The sequence below is a fragment of the Metarhizium album genome (assembly GCF_000804445.1).
Source record: "Metarhizium album ARSEF 1941 chromosome Unknown scaffold_21, whole genome shotgun sequence".
NCBI lineage: Eukaryota > Fungi > Ascomycota > Sordariomycetes > Hypocreales > Clavicipitaceae > Metarhizium > Metarhizium album.
The window spans coordinates 367,609-389,294 of record NW_024467595.1 but is presented as its reverse complement, the minus strand read 5'-3'; the positions used below and the strand labels follow the sequence as shown (position 1 = coordinate 389,294).

Here is a 21,686-nt window from a genome sequence, read left to right as displayed (position 1 = left end):
TGTTGGCGTGTGAGGTGTTGTCATACTGTTCAGAGAAGGAAAATCGTGTTCCGGAGGCATAAGATTCTATCGTTGATAATCCTTGAAGTTTAAATTACCAGGAGAATTGAAAGGCCCAGGGTGGTGGGTCGTTGGTGGGGTAGGGCAACAGCCCTGGAATGATAACATACTAACTATACGGAGTAACGCGGGGAAGATAGGTGCTCTTGCAGCTAACAGAAGGGATGCTCTACTTTTTTGCGCAAACCAACAAAATTACAGGCGATCATGAAGGCTTTATAACGGTTAATTAGAATGACAGCAAAGATGTAGTAAGACCTTCTCAAGTTAGTAGTTATGTTTAGGCGGAATTTAGGATTCTCGAGATTCGCCAACCGACTCAATGCTCAAAATTTCGTAGGACATGTGAAGACAGACCCTGAGAGTTTAGCCGCCAGAAAAGCTGGAAATGCTGGATGAGAGCTATTACGGGGACACTACATCTTGGCGGCGCAGCATTTAACCCTACTCAAACGGCCCGGGATCTGGGGAGATCAGGGATTCCATGGGGCAGATAGGTCTTAATTAGGGTACCAGGTGTGGTATTGATCAACTTGATAACGATTCTTAGCTTAGCACGTTATTCGCCTGAACGGGATTCCGCAAGGCACAAAATACACAGCAACAACAGGCTCTTTACAGGTAGCCACCTATTCGGTTTTGAGCGCGGCATCTATTTCATAGTTCTCTACAGCGCCTAAATATTGTTCAATATATTAGATACTTTGCCTTGTATGCAGGACATACCACTATCCTGTCTCCGGTGGAAGGCGGATCTCTGGTGAAGCTGTCACGGATCGGAGGAGTCAGTTCTAAAGGAGGCTGCGGACTTGGTTCCTGGGGCATGAAAGTGAGAGGAAACCCAGAGCCGTGCATGTTTTCACGCAGTTGTATGTCTTGCTTCATTGCAATTTGTCAAGCACTGTGAGTCCTGCCGTCCTATCTGTCAACAGAAAAAAACAAAAAAGGAGGAAACACCGAACGGAGTGAGGCAAACGAACAACTACTCCAGACAGACAGACCACATCTCCGCCCGATTGCTCCAGTCAACCAGTCAAGATTCATCTCAGAACGGCGATCTTGTTGTAGGGTAAATGCCTCAACTCGCGTCGTGGTCTAGAGCCTTAGCGAACGACCACAACATAATACTGACCGGGTAGTTATTGCTTTCCCACTTTGCCAACACCTATATTATACCCTTGCCCCCCGGCATCTGTCCGTCACCCTGAGCGTAAACTGATCGCACGAGCTCTCGGGAGTACGGCATGGACCATGTTCCCACATACAAAAGGCACACACGGCCAAGTACTCCATCCTAGCCGTCAACTCGGTGTCCAATGGCCTCGTACGCCGCTGCCTCAAGGAACACACGCTGACGCAGCTCAGACGCAAGCCTTATCGAGTTGCCCACGTCCAGCACGCTTGAGGGCCGAGACGCGGTCCGCCTCAATCCGAAATCTCGGTCCAACGTGCCAGGCCGTCAACATCTACACACTTCCACACCCGCGTCGAACAAGGAGCTGCTGCCTGGACGGGCATTCCACATATTGTCGGTAGACATTTGTCCACACCATCTGGTGCTTGCGTATCTCCAATGTGTAGATGCCACCATGTAACCTGGAAATGCCAGATTCCAAAAGACATTTCTCAAGGCCTGCTGTGCCACCTCGACGTGGCCAGTACCGCAAGTGCAACTCAGGCACCGCCTAATGGCCGACAAGATCCAAGCACAATCGATGGGGGGCTTAACACTATCCGACGACCGTATCAATCGCTGTAGTACCCCGTTCACGGCATCGCCACCCAATTCTGACAGGTATGACAAGCCCCACCTAACACCATCTGGCTCGATAAGTGATGCATAATGGGTATGTCGTGATATAACTTGAACAGAATCGTGATTTGTCTTGACTGTCAATCGAAGACCACGTATCCTGAATTACTACCCAGATGTGCGAGATGAGGAGCGTACGTCACAGATTCCACGGTCTTTCTGCAATAGGTTTGCGGCCCCCTGATATAGGCCTTAAACGAATCCGGCCAACTTGGACCTTGAGGAGAAATTTAGTTCTCCAACTTTCCAAGACGAGAGTCGATATAGCTTCGCTATGATGGACTCTGCGACGTTTATTAGCGGGGAATGGTGAGCATCAAGGTTTCAATGAGCAGTTGCAAGAAAAGGAAAGTGGGCAAACGCCGTAATACTCATCGGCTTTCAACTGTGACGGGCTGAGGCCGCCTTCGCGGCCTGTATACTCGTAGTAATCGTCTAGCCAGTTGTCGATACACTCAGCTTGAACCGTTACATTAACAACTGGTATCGCTACGGACACACCCAACCACTGGCCTGAAAGCATTGGACTGCTTTATGAGATGAGAAGCCACCCGGAATCTTAGCACTGACTTCCCCTGCAAGACACGGTGGTTTATTACATTGCGGCCCCTATTAGTCGCCCATCCCTTGGCTCCCCACGAGAATATATAGATATGTATATAGTTATATATGCGCAGGTGCCGGCTTTATCCGCCTTCAGTTTTCAACTATCCCTTCACACGCCAAAAATCTCAGTAAATACCAATGGTCAAATGAACAGTTACTCGCCGGGACATAGCATACAGCTTGTCATGGCGGAAGGATCAAGGACGAGTTATTCCCCCGCGAGGATGCGTTGCCTTACCTCAGCCTTCAGATTGTGTTGAATGACGCTGCATCATACCGCCATGACTACACGACCGGGAAATAAAACTATTGGATGTGTGTACAATCACATCTAGACGGCGTCCAAGTGGTCGAGGAGATGTGTGGTGCGCTCTGTTGCGCTGGGCGCAACTGGAATGAGCCTTGTTTGCGATGCTTCGACTGGTGGACGGAACCAGGCTTTTCATGAACCTCTGTGCTCCAAGGTACGCGCTCAGCGCCAACAGCCGTCTTGGAACGGGATGGTTGGGATGGAACTGTCCTCACTGCGGCCTAGGGCCACGCGTATGCCGGAGCCTCTCGATCTACTTCACTGGAGGTGGGCGGGAGACTGTTTCTGCAGAGGAGCTGAATAGGGGCTATGGACTCGGCGAAGTGAGGGCTGGGGTCGTGCGGCGCGTATCTAGGCCATATGACGCCAAATGGACCCGGCGCACCTTGATTTCATGAATATCCTGTATTCGTCTGAACACCGACGAGCAGTATTGTACGTTGTCTGGTTGAACTTCTCGAGCCCTGATTGTAATTTGCGACGATACTGTGGTTGGGGGAGAGGCGGAATGCCAAGGCAAATATATTGCTTTATGCCCACATGGATGTCGGATAACGCCTCTGTAGACTGAAGTCGCACAGCTGGGGGTAATTGCTGCCTGTGAGAACGTTGGTTGTTATAACTAAATATAGCTAGAAGCTAAATTTAAATGAAAGGAAGTTCTTTGATATTGAGAAGAGAGCTGCAGACTCTGTTCTAAGGACATAAATAATAATTTTATAAAGAAGCTTAGTTGACATGAGTCTTTTGCGGACGAAGTTTAGACAAGGGAATTGCTACACGGGCATGACACTTTGGCTACACGGGCATGACTCTTACACGGGCATGACTTTTACCACTTCTGATTGGTCGCATACTTTCTTGGCCCCACAGATACTTCCTCGGAAAGGCGGTGTAGCCAACTTCACTAACAAGCTCCTACATCACCATGAATTGCAGTCACTTATCGTTGTGGGCGCGATTGGTCTTCTGCTATCTTGCAAGCCTGCATTTCGGATTAAACTACCGTCCTTGTACTGTTAGCCAGTAACTGTCAAATACTGGCAAAAGACGTGATGTGGTCTACTTAATTTATTGCCTCACAACGATACAATCTGGATCTTCGTCATCACTCTTAGCCAGTTCCCATTGACTCCTTGTCCTGCGAATGTTTCGTTGCGTCCTCCGTCCACTGTACCGCACGCCTGTCGTATTCCCAGCATTTAGGACTTTAGAAGGTCTACCTGGCCCTTGCTGGGCTGAGATGCCAATTTGGCCACCAGTTTGTGTGATGGTTTCTCGAGTAGCTTTATGCACTCTCCTAGCAAGAGTTGGCTTATTGAGACTTCCTGGCGGTCGACCTCGTCGCCCACTTGGTTGATTATCAGATCGGCTACTTGATGTAATAGCTAGGCTTTCTGGGATAACCTGCGCTGTATTCTTTGGCCTTCCACGTAGTGCAGTGGCAACTTTCGGGTCAAGAATTCGTCGGTATGGATCTTGAGATGCCGATTCCCGTAGTCGCCAGCGTGGGTGGACCTCCCATTTAGTGAAACGTGTGTCAGAATCTAGCTTTGCGTAGACTTTATGATAGCATGGGATTCCCAGCTCAATAGAGACCGTACAGTCGTCGTCGCAAAGTCCAATAGAGTCGGGGAAGGGATTCTTCCCCGTCGGCAGAAATTTGCGAGCAATACAGTATTGCTTGTTGATTAACCCAAGTCCTTTCGATGACATGGTTGTTCGTAGTTCACCAAGATAGTTTCCCATCGAACCTAGGTATTGTGGAGCAGTCAGGACATCATCCTGTCCACAGGCATCCTTAAAGGCACGTTCTTGGTCATGTATCATATCCTGCATTGCCTCGACGAGTCGGTAGAGGTGGCTCATGCCATTTAATAGATAGCTTTTGATATTATTGTTGCTTGCTTCTGTGCCGGACGTAACTCGGATTCCGAAGTTACGATAACGACGGATAAAGCAACGTGCCCATTGAGCACTAACAGGCATATAAGTCGAGTAGAGGTATTGTAAGATCGCTCGTTGGTCGTCGAACTCTTTACAAAGATCTCTCCATGCCTGCTCAAACGCTTCCTCAGTCTCGGCATAGAGAACCTTTTTCCACATTAAAACAACGCCTTGGTAAGTATGAGGAATCTTATCACTACTCGACCGATCTTCGATCAGATGCTTATCTGTAGTGCTCAACCCGCCATCCGCCTGTGAGGGAATGTCTTCACTGTCACTAGCGCTAGGGCTAGTAGTACTGTCCTCACGTTGGCCCGTCCACCTAGTCTTCGATTTAAGCAAAACGTTTGAAAGGATATGATGAATACAAAGCTGTTGCTGTGCATTTGGAAACTGATCATTAACGGCAGCTTTCATAGCCTTGTCGAAGTCTGTGATGATGACATCTGGTTCCCTGAGTGAGTGTTTTGTAATGAGCTTGCGAACACTCTCTGCAAGGAATTGGAACCCCTCCCTCCTCTCGTTATCTATTAAGCCAAATGCAGCATTGAACACAGTTCCAAGACAGGTTTGGCCAGTAGCCTGGAATAAAGGAAGCTTGAAGCGATTAGTGTTATATGTGTTATCAAAGCTAATAACCTCGGGGAAGCGCTTCCACATCTGTAGACAGTACGGAAAGGTCCAGACAAGACCAAGCAGTCTATCTGGATCATCATCGGCCCATTTCGCGATGTATGGGATCTTCTTCTCATCAAAGAGTTTGATCAATGCCGCAGTAGGTGTATAGCCATTTAGCTTCTCTCGGTTAATGAACGAACGGGCATTATAGATATCCTTCCGCAGGAGTGTTGTATCGGGGAATTGCTCCTCAACCATAGCAGCTACATCACTGGCTCGAATACCCGCGCGACGGCTTGCTGACTCGATGGTTGCTTTAACTGGTGTAGTAAGGCGGCGGTGGGAAACATGCGCAGATGGCGTAATACTCCGTTCATGGTTATGCTGGTGATGTTTCGGGTCTCTATGTTGTCGAAGAAGCCACTTGCCTTCCTCTAGGGCTTCAGCAATTATCATCCATTTGCAATCACACTTCCGAGACCTTCGGGTTCGAAGACCAGAACCCCCCGAGGCCCGAGATTGTCCAAACCGGTCGCATTGAATGGAGTACCTAATCAACCGTCCCTTATAGGAATATTTATTCCGCCGAATAATACCAAATCCGTTCTCCTTTGCAAATGCGTTGGTTGTTTTAAAAAGAACTTCGGCCGAGGGCGCTGGGTCGCCAGGGATTATTGGGTTCGGAATTGGCTCCGGGGCGGGAGATAGAGACTGTCGCATAGGCGAGGAACTAATATTTTCGGGCGTCGGTGATATTCGAGGAGGTTGTGTGGGTGACCTACGAGGTGGAGAGTACGGTGGAGGAGAGTCATATGCTTCGAAACTTAATGGTGACCATCCCCATCTCTCTCGCCAAGCTTGTACACGTTCGTATGATCGAGCAAGGTCTACAGTTAGCCTTCGACCTTCGCCGGTAACCTCTCGTACTATGCGCATTGCGGACTCGAACTCGGCTCTTGTCCTTGTTGGGAGATGCTGGGCGGATGGGGGTGATTCGGGAGGTTCAGAGGCGAATGGATCAAATTCTGGGCCTGGTATAAGCGCTCTGACTCGCTGGCTCCATCTTTTTCCACGGAAGAAGTCATTTTGAAGATATATCTCATAGTCAGATCGAAGGCCCCATGCAGGCTCATGGCGGCCCTGTGAACCATGGGGGTGTGGGAGACTTGAAAGTGTTTGCGGGAAAGAGGCGAACAGGTTATCGAGTGCATTTTCGTCCCCGAGGCCGTAGAACTGACCGATACTCGTAGCAGAGCTACTCGCGGATTGTGGTCGGTCTTCAACTGTGGAAGGACTAGATCTGCGTCGCCGACTGGATTTGTGTCGCTTTCCTCTTTGTGATTGATCACTGGGACTAGGGCTCCGCGACCTGCGAGGAGGTGTGCGAGGCAAAGACATTGACGTCTTGAGAAGAGAACAAGATTGTAGTGAAAGAATTGGTCGCTATCTCTACAGCATAGGGTGCCGTATTATGGTTTATTAAAAGCTACGAAAATGAAGAAAGCAAGCTCGAGGGGGTCGCCCCGACTGCGCGACCACTGGGTTGCTGCGTAGTAGCTTAGCCGAAATGAAGTAATTTACACAGAAGCAAGGTTAAAATGGCCCAGGTACTTGCGGCTGAGGTGGCAGAATCCAGCGTCGTTAACAGAGACAATGCGACCAATCAGAAGTGGTAAAAGTCATGCCCGTGTAAGAGTCATGCCCGTGTAGCCAAAGTGTCATGCCCGTGTAGCAATTCCCTTAGACAATTTAGGGGGAGGATATATTACGCTCCACTTCTCCATTAATCTCATTTAACACGAGACCACGACCATCTAGAGATGGCATCTATCGAGATTTAAAGAGGTATCGAGTCGTTGTCTGCCAAGACCTGGCTCTGCTGTGGTGTCAAAGGAGAACCCTAACCCCAACGCTACTCTGTGGCTTCACAGTTCTCACCGCATACACGTATTCGAAGCCCTCATGCTAACTGGAGTACTTATAATTGTCCCGCGCGGCAGCTCGACTATTTGTGGATGCCCTTTGGCTATGAAATGGAACTATGCCGCACATTGTTCCCAACAAATCGAGGTTGCAGGGGCCTGGCTATATTATGAGACGCATAAATAGACGATTTTGGGCAAGACGGTCCTGCGGGGCACCAATAACGAGTGATACCGAGGGAGGTTACGGAGCACCGTTGTTGAATAGAGTTTATTGCTCCAAGCCCTGTTACGACAACCCTTGTCGCAGTTGCACCCCTTCACTCCAGGTGTGCCAGTAATCAGTCCATATGTGATGTCATAAAATTTAAGAACACATAACGGGCTGCTCTGCAGCAGGTCAAAAAGCAGCGCCTTCGCACACTCCAGGCAATACTTGAAGTTTGCCACCCTTCTGCCCAGTCAAAGCTGAGGAGCCGTCCACTCTACGGAATATTTAGCAACCATGCGGTGGCTGGTTGTTTGCGTGGGAGCGTTGGCCTCTGCTGTAGGGGCGACCATCGTGACGGACGATGCTGCCCTGGCTTCCGACAAGACGTTTGACTTTGTGATTGCCGGCGCCGGCCTCTCCGGACTGACGGTGGCGAACAAGGTACGTTGCTTCCCGTGCCGGACGTAACCCAGCTGAGGTTGCCTGATTCGTGACAACGATGCTATAGCTCAGCCGTCAAGGTCATTCCGTGCTTGTGATTGAAGCTGGCCCAGATGGCTCATGGAATCCAGCAGTGTTTTCTGCGCAAGATCGGCCATACCCGCCTGTGTTCTGCAATTGGGCCTATCCCAGACATGACGATGCCGGCAACAAACTCGACTCTACGATTGACGCTGGGGCGTGTATTGGCGGATCAACATCCAGTAGGTCTAGCCAAACTACCGAGACGGTGGTCATCTAACTGGACGCAGTCAACGGAATGGTGTGGATCAGACCAACCAAAGCTGAAGTCGATCAACTGGAAGCGCTGGGTAACCCGGGTTGGAATTGGGAAAGTCTTGAGCCGGTAAGCGTCGTCGTAGTTTCTGAGACGTGATTCGGTAACCAAGTCCTGGCTTCAAAGCACATGGCGGCAATAGAACGCAACATGCCTCCAACAAAAGCCCAGATCGCCCAAGGTGCTGGCCTTGACCCAGACGTGCACGGTCACGACGGACAAGTCAACACCTCTTTTCCTGTGAGGCTGCCGTGGGCAACGTGGATGTTTGGGTCGACTTACAATTATCTAGACGCCCATGCGTATCCCAAAGGCTGTGCAGCTTTATAAAGACAGCCTGCCGCTCGTGTTCTCAGGCCTCCAGGTCGGAAATGACCTCTCGAATCGCACTTCGGTTGTCTCGGCATCCACTTCCTGGACTATGTGGTATGATCCAGCGACAGGCAAACACGTGCGGTCTTCGGCTGCAGACGCCCTTCTCTGGGCGCCGGGTGAGCAACGGAGCGCCCTCACGGTACTTGCGAACCACACCGTCGCCAAAGTGACCTTTGACGAGGACCTCAAGGCAACTGGAGTTGTTTTTGTAAGCACCTTGACCAAGAATCAAGGACCAGTCTACGCCGTCAAGGCGAGGCGATCCGTCATCCTCGCTGCCGGAACATTGGCTACGCCACCCATCTTGGAGCGCTCTGGGCTGGGTGATTCGAGAATCCTGGCAGCTGCCAAAATTGAACAGCTGGTCGACCTCCCCGGCGTTGGTGCGAACCTGAATGTAAGTGGCAGTGGCGAGTGATGAGAAGAAGGGGGGGGAAAGCAAGAGTTGGCGGTTAACACGGTGCCTAGGACAAACCTGGAGTAGAAACGCGTGCTCTCATGCCAAAGAAGCTTCACAACGACACTTCCCTTGTAGGTGGCCCCAGTGTATTCGGTCCGGAGATATCTTTGGTCAACATCAACGAGATATGGGCTACCAGTGAGTCGGCCTTTGTTTTCGATATTTGGCGCCCTGCACTGATCACCGTTAGGTGCTTCTTCTGTCGCGGAATCCTTGACATCATCGGCAAGCCTCGCGTCTCGAGCCGAGGCCCTTGTCAACGCCGGCGCGGCAGTCAACACTGCAGGCGCTGAGGGAATTCTCAATGCCACCATACAGTTGATGGTCGAATCAGGACGCAAGTGTCTTCTTTTTTTTTCTATTCAGACCAGCATGTGTACTAAGCATCCCTAGAACCGGTTGCCGAGATCGTGGCCGAGACCTATCCAACCGTCTTTAGTGCCATCTCCTGGCCTTCATTGCCCCTGTCGAGAGGCCATGTGCACGTCAAGTCTGCAAGTCCATTCGAATTTCCCGTCATTGTGCCGCGTTTCCTCGCAGACCAGTTTGACCAGCAAGTCGCGGTTGCGGTGGCACGGATGTCACGGGCAGTCTGGACCACTAAACCATTCCAGGGATACGTTGAGGACGCCTACTATAACCCCAAGATTGGTCCCAACGGCACGGACACGGACTATCTCGAATGGTTGAAGAGGACGGGCGGAGGGGCCTCCCACTGGGTTGGGACAACAGCGATGATGCCGAGGCACCTCGGGGGGGTGGTAGACTCACGGCTACGGTACACCCACCTCGACCGACATAAGTGAGCGACGTGGCTAACAAGCTTGTAGGGTGTACGGGACCAGGAACCTCCGGGTAGTTGACGCCGGTGTCCTCCCGATCCAGAGCACCGCACACATCATGTCAATCTTGTACGGGGTCGCGCAGAGAGCAGCCGGACTCATCTTGGAGGACTGCCCATGAGACGAGGATCAATTTGACCACGCGGCCGTCGTCAGCAATTGCTGGCCAGGCGTGCTGCTGCTGCTTTAATAACTATACAAGCATGGTTCTGTGGTGACTTATATAATAGCGGCGACTAGACATGTAAATTTATCTGCAAACTGCCTTGTAACCTCTTATTCGCGTAATGAACGAGTTGCTACTCCAACAAGGACCACCCAACAGCGCGGCGTGCCCACGATGCTCGAAATTGCGCGACAAGACATGACCAGGCACTACAATCACGACCCCGGTGCCATTTCAAACAAGAAAAGCGGCCACGGCCAAGGCCAAAGCAGCAACCGCACCGGACGCGGCCGGAGCGGCATCTCCTGCATAGGCGCCGCCCCCGGTGCTTGCCGGGCTGGGACTAGCCGAAGCAGACGTCGGCCCAGGCGTTGAAACCAACGTACCGCCAAACACACTTGCAGGATGGCTTGCCGTGCCCACAGACTTGGCTGCGTTCTTGTAGGCGCCGAGCGTCTGGGATGACGACGGGTTGACGACTCCCGCCATGCCATTCCTGCAATGCTCGAGAATGGTTTGCGCACAGTAAAAGAAGACGGGGTCCGTCGAGTTGACCTTTACTTGGAAAGAGTGCGTCTGTCCGCAGTCAGTCCCGGCCCATCGATGGCGAGTTCGCGCACGCGCAGAGCGCAGACGACTTGGTACTCACAGCCTGGCCGGAGGAGACGGGCAGAAACCCCGAGAAGAAGCCTCCCGTCTTGGCAGGCGCACACGGGTTGCCAAAGTCGCCCATGACGACGCTGTGGTTGAGCGGGTGAAAGTGGAAATCGAGCGTGTCCCCAACATTCGCCTTGATGGTGTCGGGGGTGAACGTGAAGGCACCGTTGCTGCCGACGTCGACCCGGATCACGGCCGCGGCCGCGACGAGCACGGAGCCAAGTCCGACCATGTGTCGAGCGTACATCCTGAGCGTGTATCGACCGAGTCTGGTAGGGACGGCGTGCCAAGCGACTCGACTGTGCCAAGTGTGTATGGCACCTTTTGCTGAGCCAGAGTGTCCGAGTGATGGCACGTTTTTTATACATGCGGCCCTCACTTCTCAGCGCGAGGCAGCCCGGCCGCCGTCACTGTTCGAGCAGGCCAGCCACCGGCTTTGGCAAACACGCACAAAGAAGCCTCGAGATGCCGAGTCTTGGCACCGAAGGGCAGCCCGATGCGCCGTGGCTCCTGGCAGTCAATGGCGGCAGCGTAGGGCTGGACGAGCGGATAGTTGGTGCGCCCAGCGGTCCGCTTCATGCTGCCGACCGGCGCCACTGTTTTCAGTAGATGGCTTCAAACATTGAGCCAGCTCGACGAGGCTGGACGCCATTGCGGGCGCAAGTGGCTAAGCGCCTTTGCCCAACTCCCGCGGGCTCACACATTTTGTACGTCGGATGCCGAGACTCCAAGTATGGCGTTGCGTGGAGGAAAACCAGTCCCGTCATGTGACGGCATGTCACCATCCAGGCCAATGTATCTATGAGCCTGAGCATCCGAGGGAAGAGGACTCTACCAAGACGACTACATGTTCGACAGCCGCGGAGCCCCCGCGGACAAAAATGTCGTTAATATTGCCGCCGTACAAAGGGTGTTCAGCTTGTATAGCGGTGACATCGTTCCTCCTTGCTAATGTGCTGACAAGCCTTTGGGCTGTTGGAATATACATGTAGTCATGTCCCCCTCGTCCCTGCATGAAAAACCATTTCCTGACCTACGGGTCGCGTCTAGCATCGTGACGGGATCCCACGACGTACGAGAGACACTAGAACGGCTTGGGAAAATTCTCCTAGGCAGACGCAGTGCCATGAGGTAAGAAGACAAATTGGAAATTCAAAATATTTCGCAGTTTTGTCGCGTGCTTGGCCCCTGAGTCATGCCCATCTAACCCTGACAAGACAGAGTCATGATGCCTTGGGCAGCAGAAGGGGCATGTCATCCCAAGGCCTTGAATTCGTGGCTGTACGGCTATTCGCCGTTCATGACGAAAAGCTCGGTTGACCAGATGTCACCTGCATGAAACGATGCAGCAGTCGCTTTGGCCAAAAAATGAGCAAGTGCCACGGTCTAGCTCTTCTACTCTCCATGCTCTGCATAGACCTGCGAGAAAGCCATGTTGTGAGCAAGCTAAGCGCGCAAATAGGACAGCCGAGTCGTCTTCCTCTCGGGCGCAAACAACACTGCCCTCGTGTCGTGGTCTAACACTTGGCAAGCCTTGTTTCCCCTGGCTCATTACATGGCTCCGATATGCTGCTCTCTACAAGTCTTGCCAGCACTCGTTCCGTGAAGTAGGACAAGTTGCTTTCGGACCTCACCGCTCCATCATCAGCAACGTCAAACCCCGGGGCTGCTTACACGGGCTGCGTGCTAGTAGGTCTTGTCTTTGGGCACCGCTGCAGCCGCCGTCTTCCGCTCCACCCTGCGATATAAAAAGGGATATATAAGCTCCGGAATGACGTTCAACACCAGCAAGAGGATGCTCGGCCACGACACCACATAGGCCCAGTTCTGCGGGACGTTGACATGGCGCCAAAGGAAGACGGCCATGGCACAGAGCACGCCGCAGAACCTCACGACCCTGCGTCGCACCGTCAGCGCTCCGGGGCCTGTCACTGCGGCGGCACAGTCTTGCGACTCACCATATTTCCAGGTTACTGGCCCTTTGTGCGCGCGTGCCTCCACAGATACAGCACCTGGCACCATCCGATTCCCAGCTCCAGCAGCCAGCCTGTCTAGTAGGCCGTGACTTGCTCGCCGTCGTCTGGGAAAAGCCGACCCGGGCCGCGGTACAAGGCAGTGAGGACGGCCGTGGAGAGCGCACAGCGCAGGGCCACGGCGCGGCGCCTCCCGCGCGGACACGTATATCTGATTGCGGTATAGACGAACCTCAGGTCCAGGACGAGCCAGACGAGACATCCTGCCAGCTCGAGCTTGCTACGGGCCATGACAAATGGATAGTACAGCTCGTAGGCGAGGTTGCCGAACCTGACGCCGTCTTCGGGTCAGCAGGTCTGGTGTTGGTGTCATGGATGCCGGGATGCCGCGAGTGCACCTACAGCAGGTCGACGGGTCCGGCGAGGAACCGGTCGCGTTTTATGCGCAGGGTGTAGAATACATAGCGAAGCAGTAGAGGAGGGCACACAGAATGATCAGAAAGTCCTGGACTAACAGGTAGCTCTGGGGCGGGTTCAATTCTAAATCTGACGCGAGGACAAGAACGTGGCCGCCCTCGAGCCATTTCGCCCACCCGAACGTCATGGCTAGGGATGGTTCTGGATGATTTTTTATTACTGTTTCTTCTTAGGTGCGGCAACGAGGGTCCCGGCCAGCGCACAAGCTCATTGAGAGATGTGTTGGATGTGCCCAAAGCCCTGTTGCCAGGTTCCCCCGAAGCCCTTTTTATCAGACGATGGAGAGGCTGCGGAAGAGCCGGAGGTTTGTTGGAATGTAGGCCGCAGGCGGGCCCCGGCACAGCCGCAAATCTCTTTGCTGGCTGCGCAACGGGCATGACCAAGTTTGTAGGCGTCAGCAACGTTCGATCGTGCTCCTCGGCTACGGTGGGTGGGATGTGGGAAAGTGACGCTTCCCAGACGTTTATATTTTCAAGACAAGCCTCCCCTTTGACAGCCAGAATCGGAGAGCAGTGAGCAAGACACTAGAGCACATCATCGTACAGCCCCCGTACACCCATACCGAGTCCCAGTCAAGATGCGCGCGATTCGTCCCGAGGACGTGGCCGCCCCCGGGGCCGCCGGCGAGCACGCCAAAGCCAAACGCGGCGAATCCCATGCCGATACGGGTGCCGAGCTTGCTCTTATCGCGCGTCAGTCTCACAAAGCAAACCCCCGGTATGGCTATAAAGACGCCCGAGAAGAAGCCGTAGAGGGCGGCGATGGCAACGACGCCGCCGAGGCTCTCGACCGCGACGAGGCAAAAGGTCAGGACGGCACAGACGACGGCGGCCGGGCCAAACACTTGGGGAGCTGGTCAGCGCGCCGGGGTCTCTGCGGAGGCGGCAAGGCGAAGGCGCCAACTCGACTCACAATTAAACGGGCCTATCTTGTCCGACACGGCGTTGGGCAGCGTCCGGCCAAACATGGACGCGGCGTTGAGGATGGGCACCAGGTAAAAGGACATTTCCGACGAGGCGATGCCCGTGGCGGCACCAAAGTACGAAATGTAGAACAAGACGACGTAGAGGCCCACGAACCCGATCAAGGTGCTCACGACAAAGAAGACGTAGGGCCAGTCCGTCAAGGCCGACCAGTCCAGCACGGCCCTGGCCCGGGATGGCTTCACCCGCATCCTGGCGAAGCACAGCGGAACCGCGAGCGTCGCGAGCGCGATGAAGCCGATCGCTCTCACGGTCCAGCCGAAGCCGACTGCGCCAATCAGCTTGTAGAAGATGATGGGATAGACGACGCCGCCCAGAGAGGACCCGGAGGCGGCGATGCCCACGGCCAGGCCGATCCTCGTGCCGAAGTATGTCGGCAGGAGCGCCAGCGACGGCACGAAGAGGCAGCCGGCGCCGATGCCGATGCAGAAGCCCTGGGCGAGCAGGGCCTGCCAGAAGGTCCGGCATATGCTGAGCATCATGAATCCGAGGACGAGCAAGGACGAGCCCGTGAGCACCAGCAGGCGAAGGTGGCCCCTGTCGTAGATTGGACCCGAGACGAGACCCACGACCAGGACGCAGTACGCTTGGATCGAGCCGATCCACGAAATGTTGGACGACGACTCGCGGAACAGGGCGCCTCCCTCGTAGTATGTCTGGAAGATGCCAAACGTGTTGAGGACGCCCCAGGTGTTGAAGAAGATGCTGAACGCCGCAGCGACTTGTATCCACGCCCAACAGCCGCCATTGGGCGGCGCCGAGGTATCAGGGGGAGAGGCAGTTGCAGGACAAGCATGAGCATGAGCATGAGCATCAGGCGCAGGGTCTTCATCTTGGCTTTGTTGTTTCTCAGATGTCCTCTCTGGTGCGGATGTCCGGGGCATGTCCTCGGACTGGTCGGGGACGGCTGCTGCACCATCGGCTAACATGGTCAAGGTAACGGCTCAAATCGATAACCTGGGGCCCTGTTCTGGCGTCTTTTCATGTAGCGTCTGGCGCCTACAACGTGGCAACAGAGGAAGATGGCTGCGATGCAGACGCCATCAAGTCAAGATGGTGGATCGGGGGTTGGAAGAGGAGAGCACAAAGGCCGGCCACGGGAGAAAGTCTGGCGCCCGCACTGGCAGAGAAAAACAAGAAAGCATGGGCATTTTACGGTAGCCCTGTCATTGTTCTCGCCGTTTGCTATGACGCCTGGTCCTCGTCCCGTGTTGCAATCTCGCCACGCTAGTACCGACCGCCGGCTCCGTTCCGAAGGGCGACGGGTCTGCTCGGCAGGGGCAGGGGCTTAACCGACATTGACACACACGTAGCTTGGCAAAAAGTTGCTTTGCCTGGGGTGAATGGTGAATCATACATTGTGTGCTTGTGTGCTTGTTCTCCCACAATGGCGCCAACGGCGTGTTCACTGTTGGCAAACCACCGTTGACGTCCTCGTCTTGTGCCGTCGACGCACATGGTAGGTGCTTGAAACTGGGGCAAGTTGCCATTAACGGCTGCAATTTCCAACTATAGGTACCAAGAGGCAAACTGCAATCACTCGCATTCATGCCAAACAAGGTACGGTTGACAGGTTGAAGGTCTTGCCACCCAGGGGAAATTGGCCATTCAGACCGACTTTTTAAGCCTAGCCCAAGATCTGGCGCTCCAGGATCAACCAAAATGGGCCATAAATCACGGCCACCTAAAATTTAGGCAAGCTATTTATCGCAGGGAGCTTAAAAAAAGTGGCAATAGGACGAAAAACTCATCATGAGGTGCATATAGGACTTCGAAAGTAGGTCAGGTGACTTTCGCCAGTGAATGCTGACTAATAAATAATCAGCTGCGCCAGCATCCTGCCATCCTGTCAACCGCAATTGCACCACGTACTTTGATCTCTCGGACTCATTACTCTCCCTGCTTTATTCTGCCGATAGAGATGGCTTCGTGCTCTTCTTTGGCTGATTGTCACGCACGCTAGCCAGGTTTCAGACTCGAGCGTTATTCCCGAGTACGGCCAGACAGGCTCAGTCTCGACTGTCCGGGCACGGATTAGGCAGCTTCGGACACCACGCACGCTTCCTTGTTGCATGATCATGGATCTTGTGGGCGAAGATTGCTATGGGTAACGCGAGTCTGTGAAGCTTTACGACAGGTGCATCTCGGTGCAATTTCGACGTGATCATGGAGTCGACCCGTGGACGAGAGATTCAGAAAGGGATTATGCAAGGCCGTCCAAACAGGCGCAGCGCGTTGATTCCTTCGCAAGCTTCACGCTCTCCTTGATTTTGAGGAAGTCACCTGGCAGACTCCGGACGACGGGCAAATGGACACATTCCTGACTGATGAAAGTTCAGAATCTCTCCAACGCCGAGACTGCCGTGTCCGATGCCCCATGTGACATGCAGGAAAAACGAGTGCCTCGTCTTTTGGCACGCGTCCATTTAGCCCTCTCGCTCTCAGAGACCAGAATTGGCCACCTCGATGATGCCGCACAACCGCTCAACGTCAGGGGAATCCTGCTTCAGTACATGGACGGTTTCTCTATATTCAAGGTTTCAACATCGCGCACCCAAACCTGAGTGGCAAGATATTGTCAATTAAGCCATCGGTGTCGTCCAGGTGGTCGGCAACCGTGGCATCCTTGACCGAGATGTTCGACCTGACAATTTTTTTTTATCCGGCGTGACGGCAGCGGTTGTTACAGGGTGTTCCTGATTGACTTTGGTCTGGCTCGATTGCGAGGATGCAACGAATTAGACCACGATTGTGGCCAAGGCCAAGCTGAACAAGCACGAGGAGGGAGCGGTTGAATTAATGATGAAGAATCGGCTGGCCAGAGAGGAAGGGACTTTGAGCTTCGATGCGAGAATTCCGACCTCTATGTGGAATGGGCTGGCGGCGATGACGAGTGAACGCATGCCTAGTCAGTAGAGTGAACTTATCCGACTCAAACCTTGGGGACAAGGCCGAATCTCGAGGCTGCAAATCAACGATGGACTGTTCTAGCCGGGAGGAAGTGTTGGACAAGAGGCCGCATCGTTTTGCAGCAAGGCACAATAGGATGTCCGTACAGAGGAGCAAGAAACAAGGCCCAGAGACGTCGAGACCCCAGGACGAGAAACCATGAAACAGGCCATGGAGCAACACAGATTGCCTGCCGCCCCTGGTCACCAGAAATAGATACCAAGAGCCTCGGCCACATGGGGATATTTGTCAGGGAGTCCAGTACCTACTACCGAGCGGATTTAAACATTAACACCATGCATGGCGATATGTCGTAGCCTAGCGTTTCTACGGGGGTGGGAATCGGAAGCCACGTTGCTCCCACGCGTCGTCGTGGAACAAGGCATCCAATGCGGCAATCTGGTCAGCGCCCAGGAGGATCCCAGGCACGCCTCCGGAGGTCCACCGTTGTCGTGTTTCTAAACGAAGGCCCTCGTCCGCTCCTGTTGAGTTTGCCCACTCAGGCACACGCTGGCGTTGCTTGCAGCGTTGGTCATGTTTCAATCCGTTCCTCATCTCCTTGACTTGGGAGGGTGGCCGGGGCAGTTGAACGGCACCTGCACAGCATCAGCTGGACTCCCTCTCCACAAATCTCCAAGTAAGACGGCCCGCCGGCCGGGGCCAAGAGTCCAAGACAGTGTCGAGGTGGTGGTGTTGGTGTTGGCTGTAGAAACCTGGACAGAACATGGCCCCTGAGCGAACGCATACTGTCGCACATTAACGCACTCCACCGGACTGTCATGTCAACCTAGACATTGACGCTAAATCACACGTGGGTGCATGGTAACCATGATGATCGACACTGGGCTGCGGCGACTTGCCGGGCTGTGAGCAAACCGCATGGTGATTCGGCTTCTCCCGTGGCAGAGACGGCACGAATACTTCGAACGCAACGGATATGACAACCCAGCCTGGAAACTGCCGACTTGGAGCCTAGCAGTTTCAGACATTTACCAGTCAGTTACACGGAAAAGCCTCAACCACATGACTAGCTGCAATAAGGCAATAAGGCATAAAGAGCACCACCCCCCTTATTGCCTAGTTAAGTTATATCTATAGGCACTATCTTATATACAAAGCTCTTATGAGTTATGTCTATTAGATAGAGAAACTAAAGACCTTAAAGCCTATATAATATTATATATAAATATAAGTTATTTGCTCCGAGGCCTAATCACACAGACTAGCCCTTGTTACAGTTGATAATTTAGAAGCACAACGTCAACACAATTAATTAAGCTGGAGAATATTGCCCCTTTGCTGTACGATTAAACCCAAGGGATACAACCACATAATTTGGAAAATGAACATGGAATCACTCGGCCTTGTCTCCCGTTTTCGAATATCATACATGCTCCGAGCTCCCCCAAGCTGATGCCGTACAAGAACAATGACCTACTCAAATTGCCTCTTGACGAGCCGCTCACTGATGGGCATCTCGCTTTCTCGAATTTCATAGACAAAGTATCCCAGACACGCCAGGTCTGTATTGGGAACTTGATCCAGCGGGTGGCAAGGGCTCGAATTCGACCTGTAAAACAGCATGAGAAGCCGCGTTGCCCGACAGTAGAGAGCTACGCCGAAGCGCCATGGCAAGAAATGGAAAATCAAACAGGAGGGCAGCGCACGCCAAGATATATGACATGCGGGTATAAAGCGGCAATTTAGGAACCGAAGAGAACAGGAAGCATGCCGAGTCTCAAAGCGCCCGTGCTGCAGAGCGTTATACGGTCTGAAACGGCTCCGAAAGGAAAAAAGGCTGCGAGCAAACGAAAGAATTGACCAAGGTTTTCAGAAGTGACTTACGTGTAGTGTGTACTTTGCTGCACAAGCTGGCTGGTCTCAGAGCCGCAGCTGCTCCCGAGCTCGACAACGACAGACGAGATGGACTGGCTCGACTGGCTCGACATGTTGTGATGTGACTTTGGCCAGGATATATTCAGCGATAGCAACGGAAAGAGGCGTTGCAACCAAAACGACGGGCTTAGAGGAAAAATACATGACATGGAGAGTAATAGGCAACGCTGTCTGGGTCGAAACAGCTATTTATCATCTCGCACAAGGTCTTCGTCTCCTTCTGCTATCGCGGTCGTAAGACACGCAGCAACGACGGCCGGACATGAGGCTGCAACCCGGCCTTCGCCATGTGGCATGCGGCACCCCGTATGCGATGAGAGAGGGATCGACACTCGATCCTTGTCGGGCTGTTGTTGAAACAGAGCTGCTGCAGGTGTAGAAATCGTGTCTCGTCTGTTTCGAACCACCCTGTGCGGTGGTCTAGATGTCGTGCAAGGCGCCGCCAGAAAGCGGCTGCCTTGAAGCTCATGCAGCCTGGACAAAAGGGGGACCGACACTTCCAGCACGCGTCCCCAAGGAGACCATACAAGACGGAAACTCCCAGATCGGGCTGATGTGTCCGACACGGCGTGCGCGTTGCATAAGCCGCGGCCAGCTACCGTTGCGCCTTGCCAGCCTTGTGCATCGTTGCTGCGGCCCGGATTTAAATTGCAATTTGCGGCACTGGGCACACGTCAATTCCGTCGTACGAGCCCCCATGCTCGGTCGGACCAGATGCGTTTCTGGAGTCTCTCGATGCGCAGTCAACAAGGCAACGCGGTCCTCTGTGAGGACGGAGAACCAGGCCCAGGAAGCTGGATACGTGTGCTGGGCCGTCAGCTGGGCCAGGATCGAGCTTTGATGAACGACGGAAAGCTCAGGCCATGAGACTCGCCGTATGCCGTTGTCTAAAGGCCACATTGGGGGCCTCGCCGTCCCGTGATGTCCTTCACTTGTGGCTTGGTTGCATCTCTGGCTCACCCCCCTCAAACAAACGATTCTGACTAGAACCCCAATCTTACATCATCCTGTACCCTTTTCCCCATCATCAGTACGATCCATGCCAGCCCATGTGCCTGCAAGGCAGGATGCTGCATGGCCTTTTGAAAGCCGGAAACGCAGGTACAAGGGAAGCGCAATTGCCGAGTTTTGGCGTGAGGGGCGTAACGTGGTCGATCCATTGTTTCTTGTCGTGACCACCGACTCGATGGATACCGTGTCATGACTTTGGATCGCTCTCTTGCAGACATGTGTCGGACAGAATCCGAGCCATGCTGTTCTGCACGCCGACTTTGTGGCCGTAGAGTGCTAGCCCGATACGAGGCATGCAATTGTTTAAGCCAGTACGTCGCGGCTCGTATGCCCCCAAGGCACTCGGGAAGGAGGGTTGCATCACGTGGTAGCGGGCATAAGAAGGCATACGTACCCTCTTCTCGTGCCAATAAGCCGTATAGCCTCGATACCTTTGCTCCCGAATGCACTATGAGTAACCGAGGAAATAGGCAAGAGTAAGCCTTATACCAACTATATAAGTTATTCGACAATGAACATACGGCAAAATATACAAGTAACTATTTAACTCGGAAATCCTCGTCCCAGTCGTAATATTAGCAGTCCAAGTTCACGGCGCTCACCTCGGGTTTGTGTCTTCTTGTACTCTATATGTAGATTCATTGCGTCGTGATCTTGAAGTAGCCCAAGGTGGAGAACTCAGTCTTTTGCTCCTGGCAATTGTGCTCCGCTTTGCAGTTCCGCCGGTGGACGTGAAGAGGCCATCAGCAGACTTGTCTAAATGTTACGGTTGCGGCAGATTTCCTAGAAACGAGCAAACGAGGGAGGCAGACAGCTTGCAGCCACTATTAGTCGTTCACTGGGTGGAAATCCAATCCCGACAAACCTTAAACTTTGGGCTCCCCCAGATCCCACTGCGGGAGTGCTTCTGCTTACGAAGCCAGGACCCAGAGTACGTAGGTCATCATCTCGACACCCGAGGCTCTGTAGGCCATCGAGATCTCCTGGCTTTGCCTGCGTGGCTTATCGTGGTGTCGGTGGCGAAGGCCGAAGTATGTTGGAGTGACTGACACGGGAAGGTGAGACACTTTTTCCACTGCATTTCAGATGCTGTTGGGAGGTGCGAGTAGTCACGTGTAGTGTAGAGTTACACAAGGGCTGAAAATGTACTTGTACGGAGGGTATCCTCTATTTCAACAGATCCCACGTTGCCGTTATGATTTGACAACTTACAGCTAGCTTCCTGCTGCTTTGTCGAGCCATGATTCTCCTCTCCGAGTGTCCCCAGCAAGTACGGCCGTTGATTCTGCCAGATTTAATGTGCTAATCAATTCTCACAGCCGCCCTAGTTGCGCCCAAGAGTGTGCTTCTGCCGCCTCGGTTTCGCACGACAGTGCAAGGGCCATCATCACGAGACCCAAGGCAGGAGAGGGCTGCATGGCAGAAGTCCTCGGACGTCAAGAGTCTCGGGAAACCCAGCACTTCAAGGACGCTGAGTGTCAAGGGTGTTACCACAGTGGAATCGGTTCACTGCTCCAAGCACCGTCACTACGGCCCCGTCCACACTCGGCGGCACGCCTCTGGATGTAACAGAAGCATGCAACTCGCGTGGTAGCCCCAGCACCCACAGAGCGTGGACGCATCGTCCAACGC

At 53.4% G+C, this 21,686-nt stretch overlaps 4 protein-coding genes across 4 annotated transcripts; 1 reads left to right on the top strand and 3 right to left on the bottom strand.

Moving 5' to 3' along the window:
- Positions 1 to 3,991: 3,991 nt before the first annotated feature.
- Positions 3,992 to 5,612, bottom strand: MAM_06543 (uncharacterized protein; the record flags this gene model as incomplete). The annotated part of the gene is made up of 2 exons (XM_040825341.1): positions 3,992 to 4,161; positions 4,394 to 5,612. The coding sequence occupies 2 exons, from the start codon at positions 5,610 to 5,612 to the stop codon at positions 3,992 to 3,994; spliced, it is 1,389 nt and encodes a 462-aa protein (XP_040676768.1).
- Positions 5,613 to 7,781: 2,169 nt separating this feature from the next.
- Positions 7,782 to 10,063, top strand: MAM_06542 (GMC oxidoreductase; the record flags this gene model as incomplete). The annotated part of the gene is made up of 8 exons (XM_040825340.1): positions 7,782 to 7,928; positions 7,996 to 8,191; positions 8,240 to 8,334; positions 8,392 to 8,505; positions 8,558 to 9,037; positions 9,109 to 9,238; positions 9,494 to 9,878; positions 9,931 to 10,063. 8 exons carry the CDS (start codon positions 7,782 to 7,784, stop codon positions 10,061 to 10,063), a joined length of 1,680 nt encoding a protein of 559 aa, XP_040676767.1.
- Positions 10,064 to 10,342: 279 nt separating this feature from the next.
- MAM_06541 (extracellular serine-rich protein) lies at positions 10,343 to 11,012 on the bottom strand (the record flags this gene model as incomplete). The annotated part of the gene is made up of 2 exons (XM_040825339.1): positions 10,343 to 10,684; positions 10,758 to 11,012. The coding sequence occupies 2 exons, from the start codon at positions 11,010 to 11,012 to the stop codon at positions 10,343 to 10,345; spliced, it is 597 nt and encodes a 198-aa protein (XP_040676766.1).
- A 2,410-nt stretch (positions 11,013 to 13,422) lies between these two features.
- Positions 13,423 to 15,127, bottom strand: MAM_06540 (Major facilitator superfamily domain, general substrate transporter; the record flags this gene model as incomplete). Its single annotated transcript, XM_040825338.1, has 3 exons — positions 13,423 to 13,577; positions 13,759 to 14,058; positions 14,128 to 15,127. 3 exons carry the CDS (start codon positions 15,125 to 15,127, stop codon positions 13,423 to 13,425), a joined length of 1,455 nt encoding a protein of 484 aa, XP_040676765.1.
- Between the last annotated feature and the right edge of the window lie 6,559 nt (positions 15,128 to 21,686).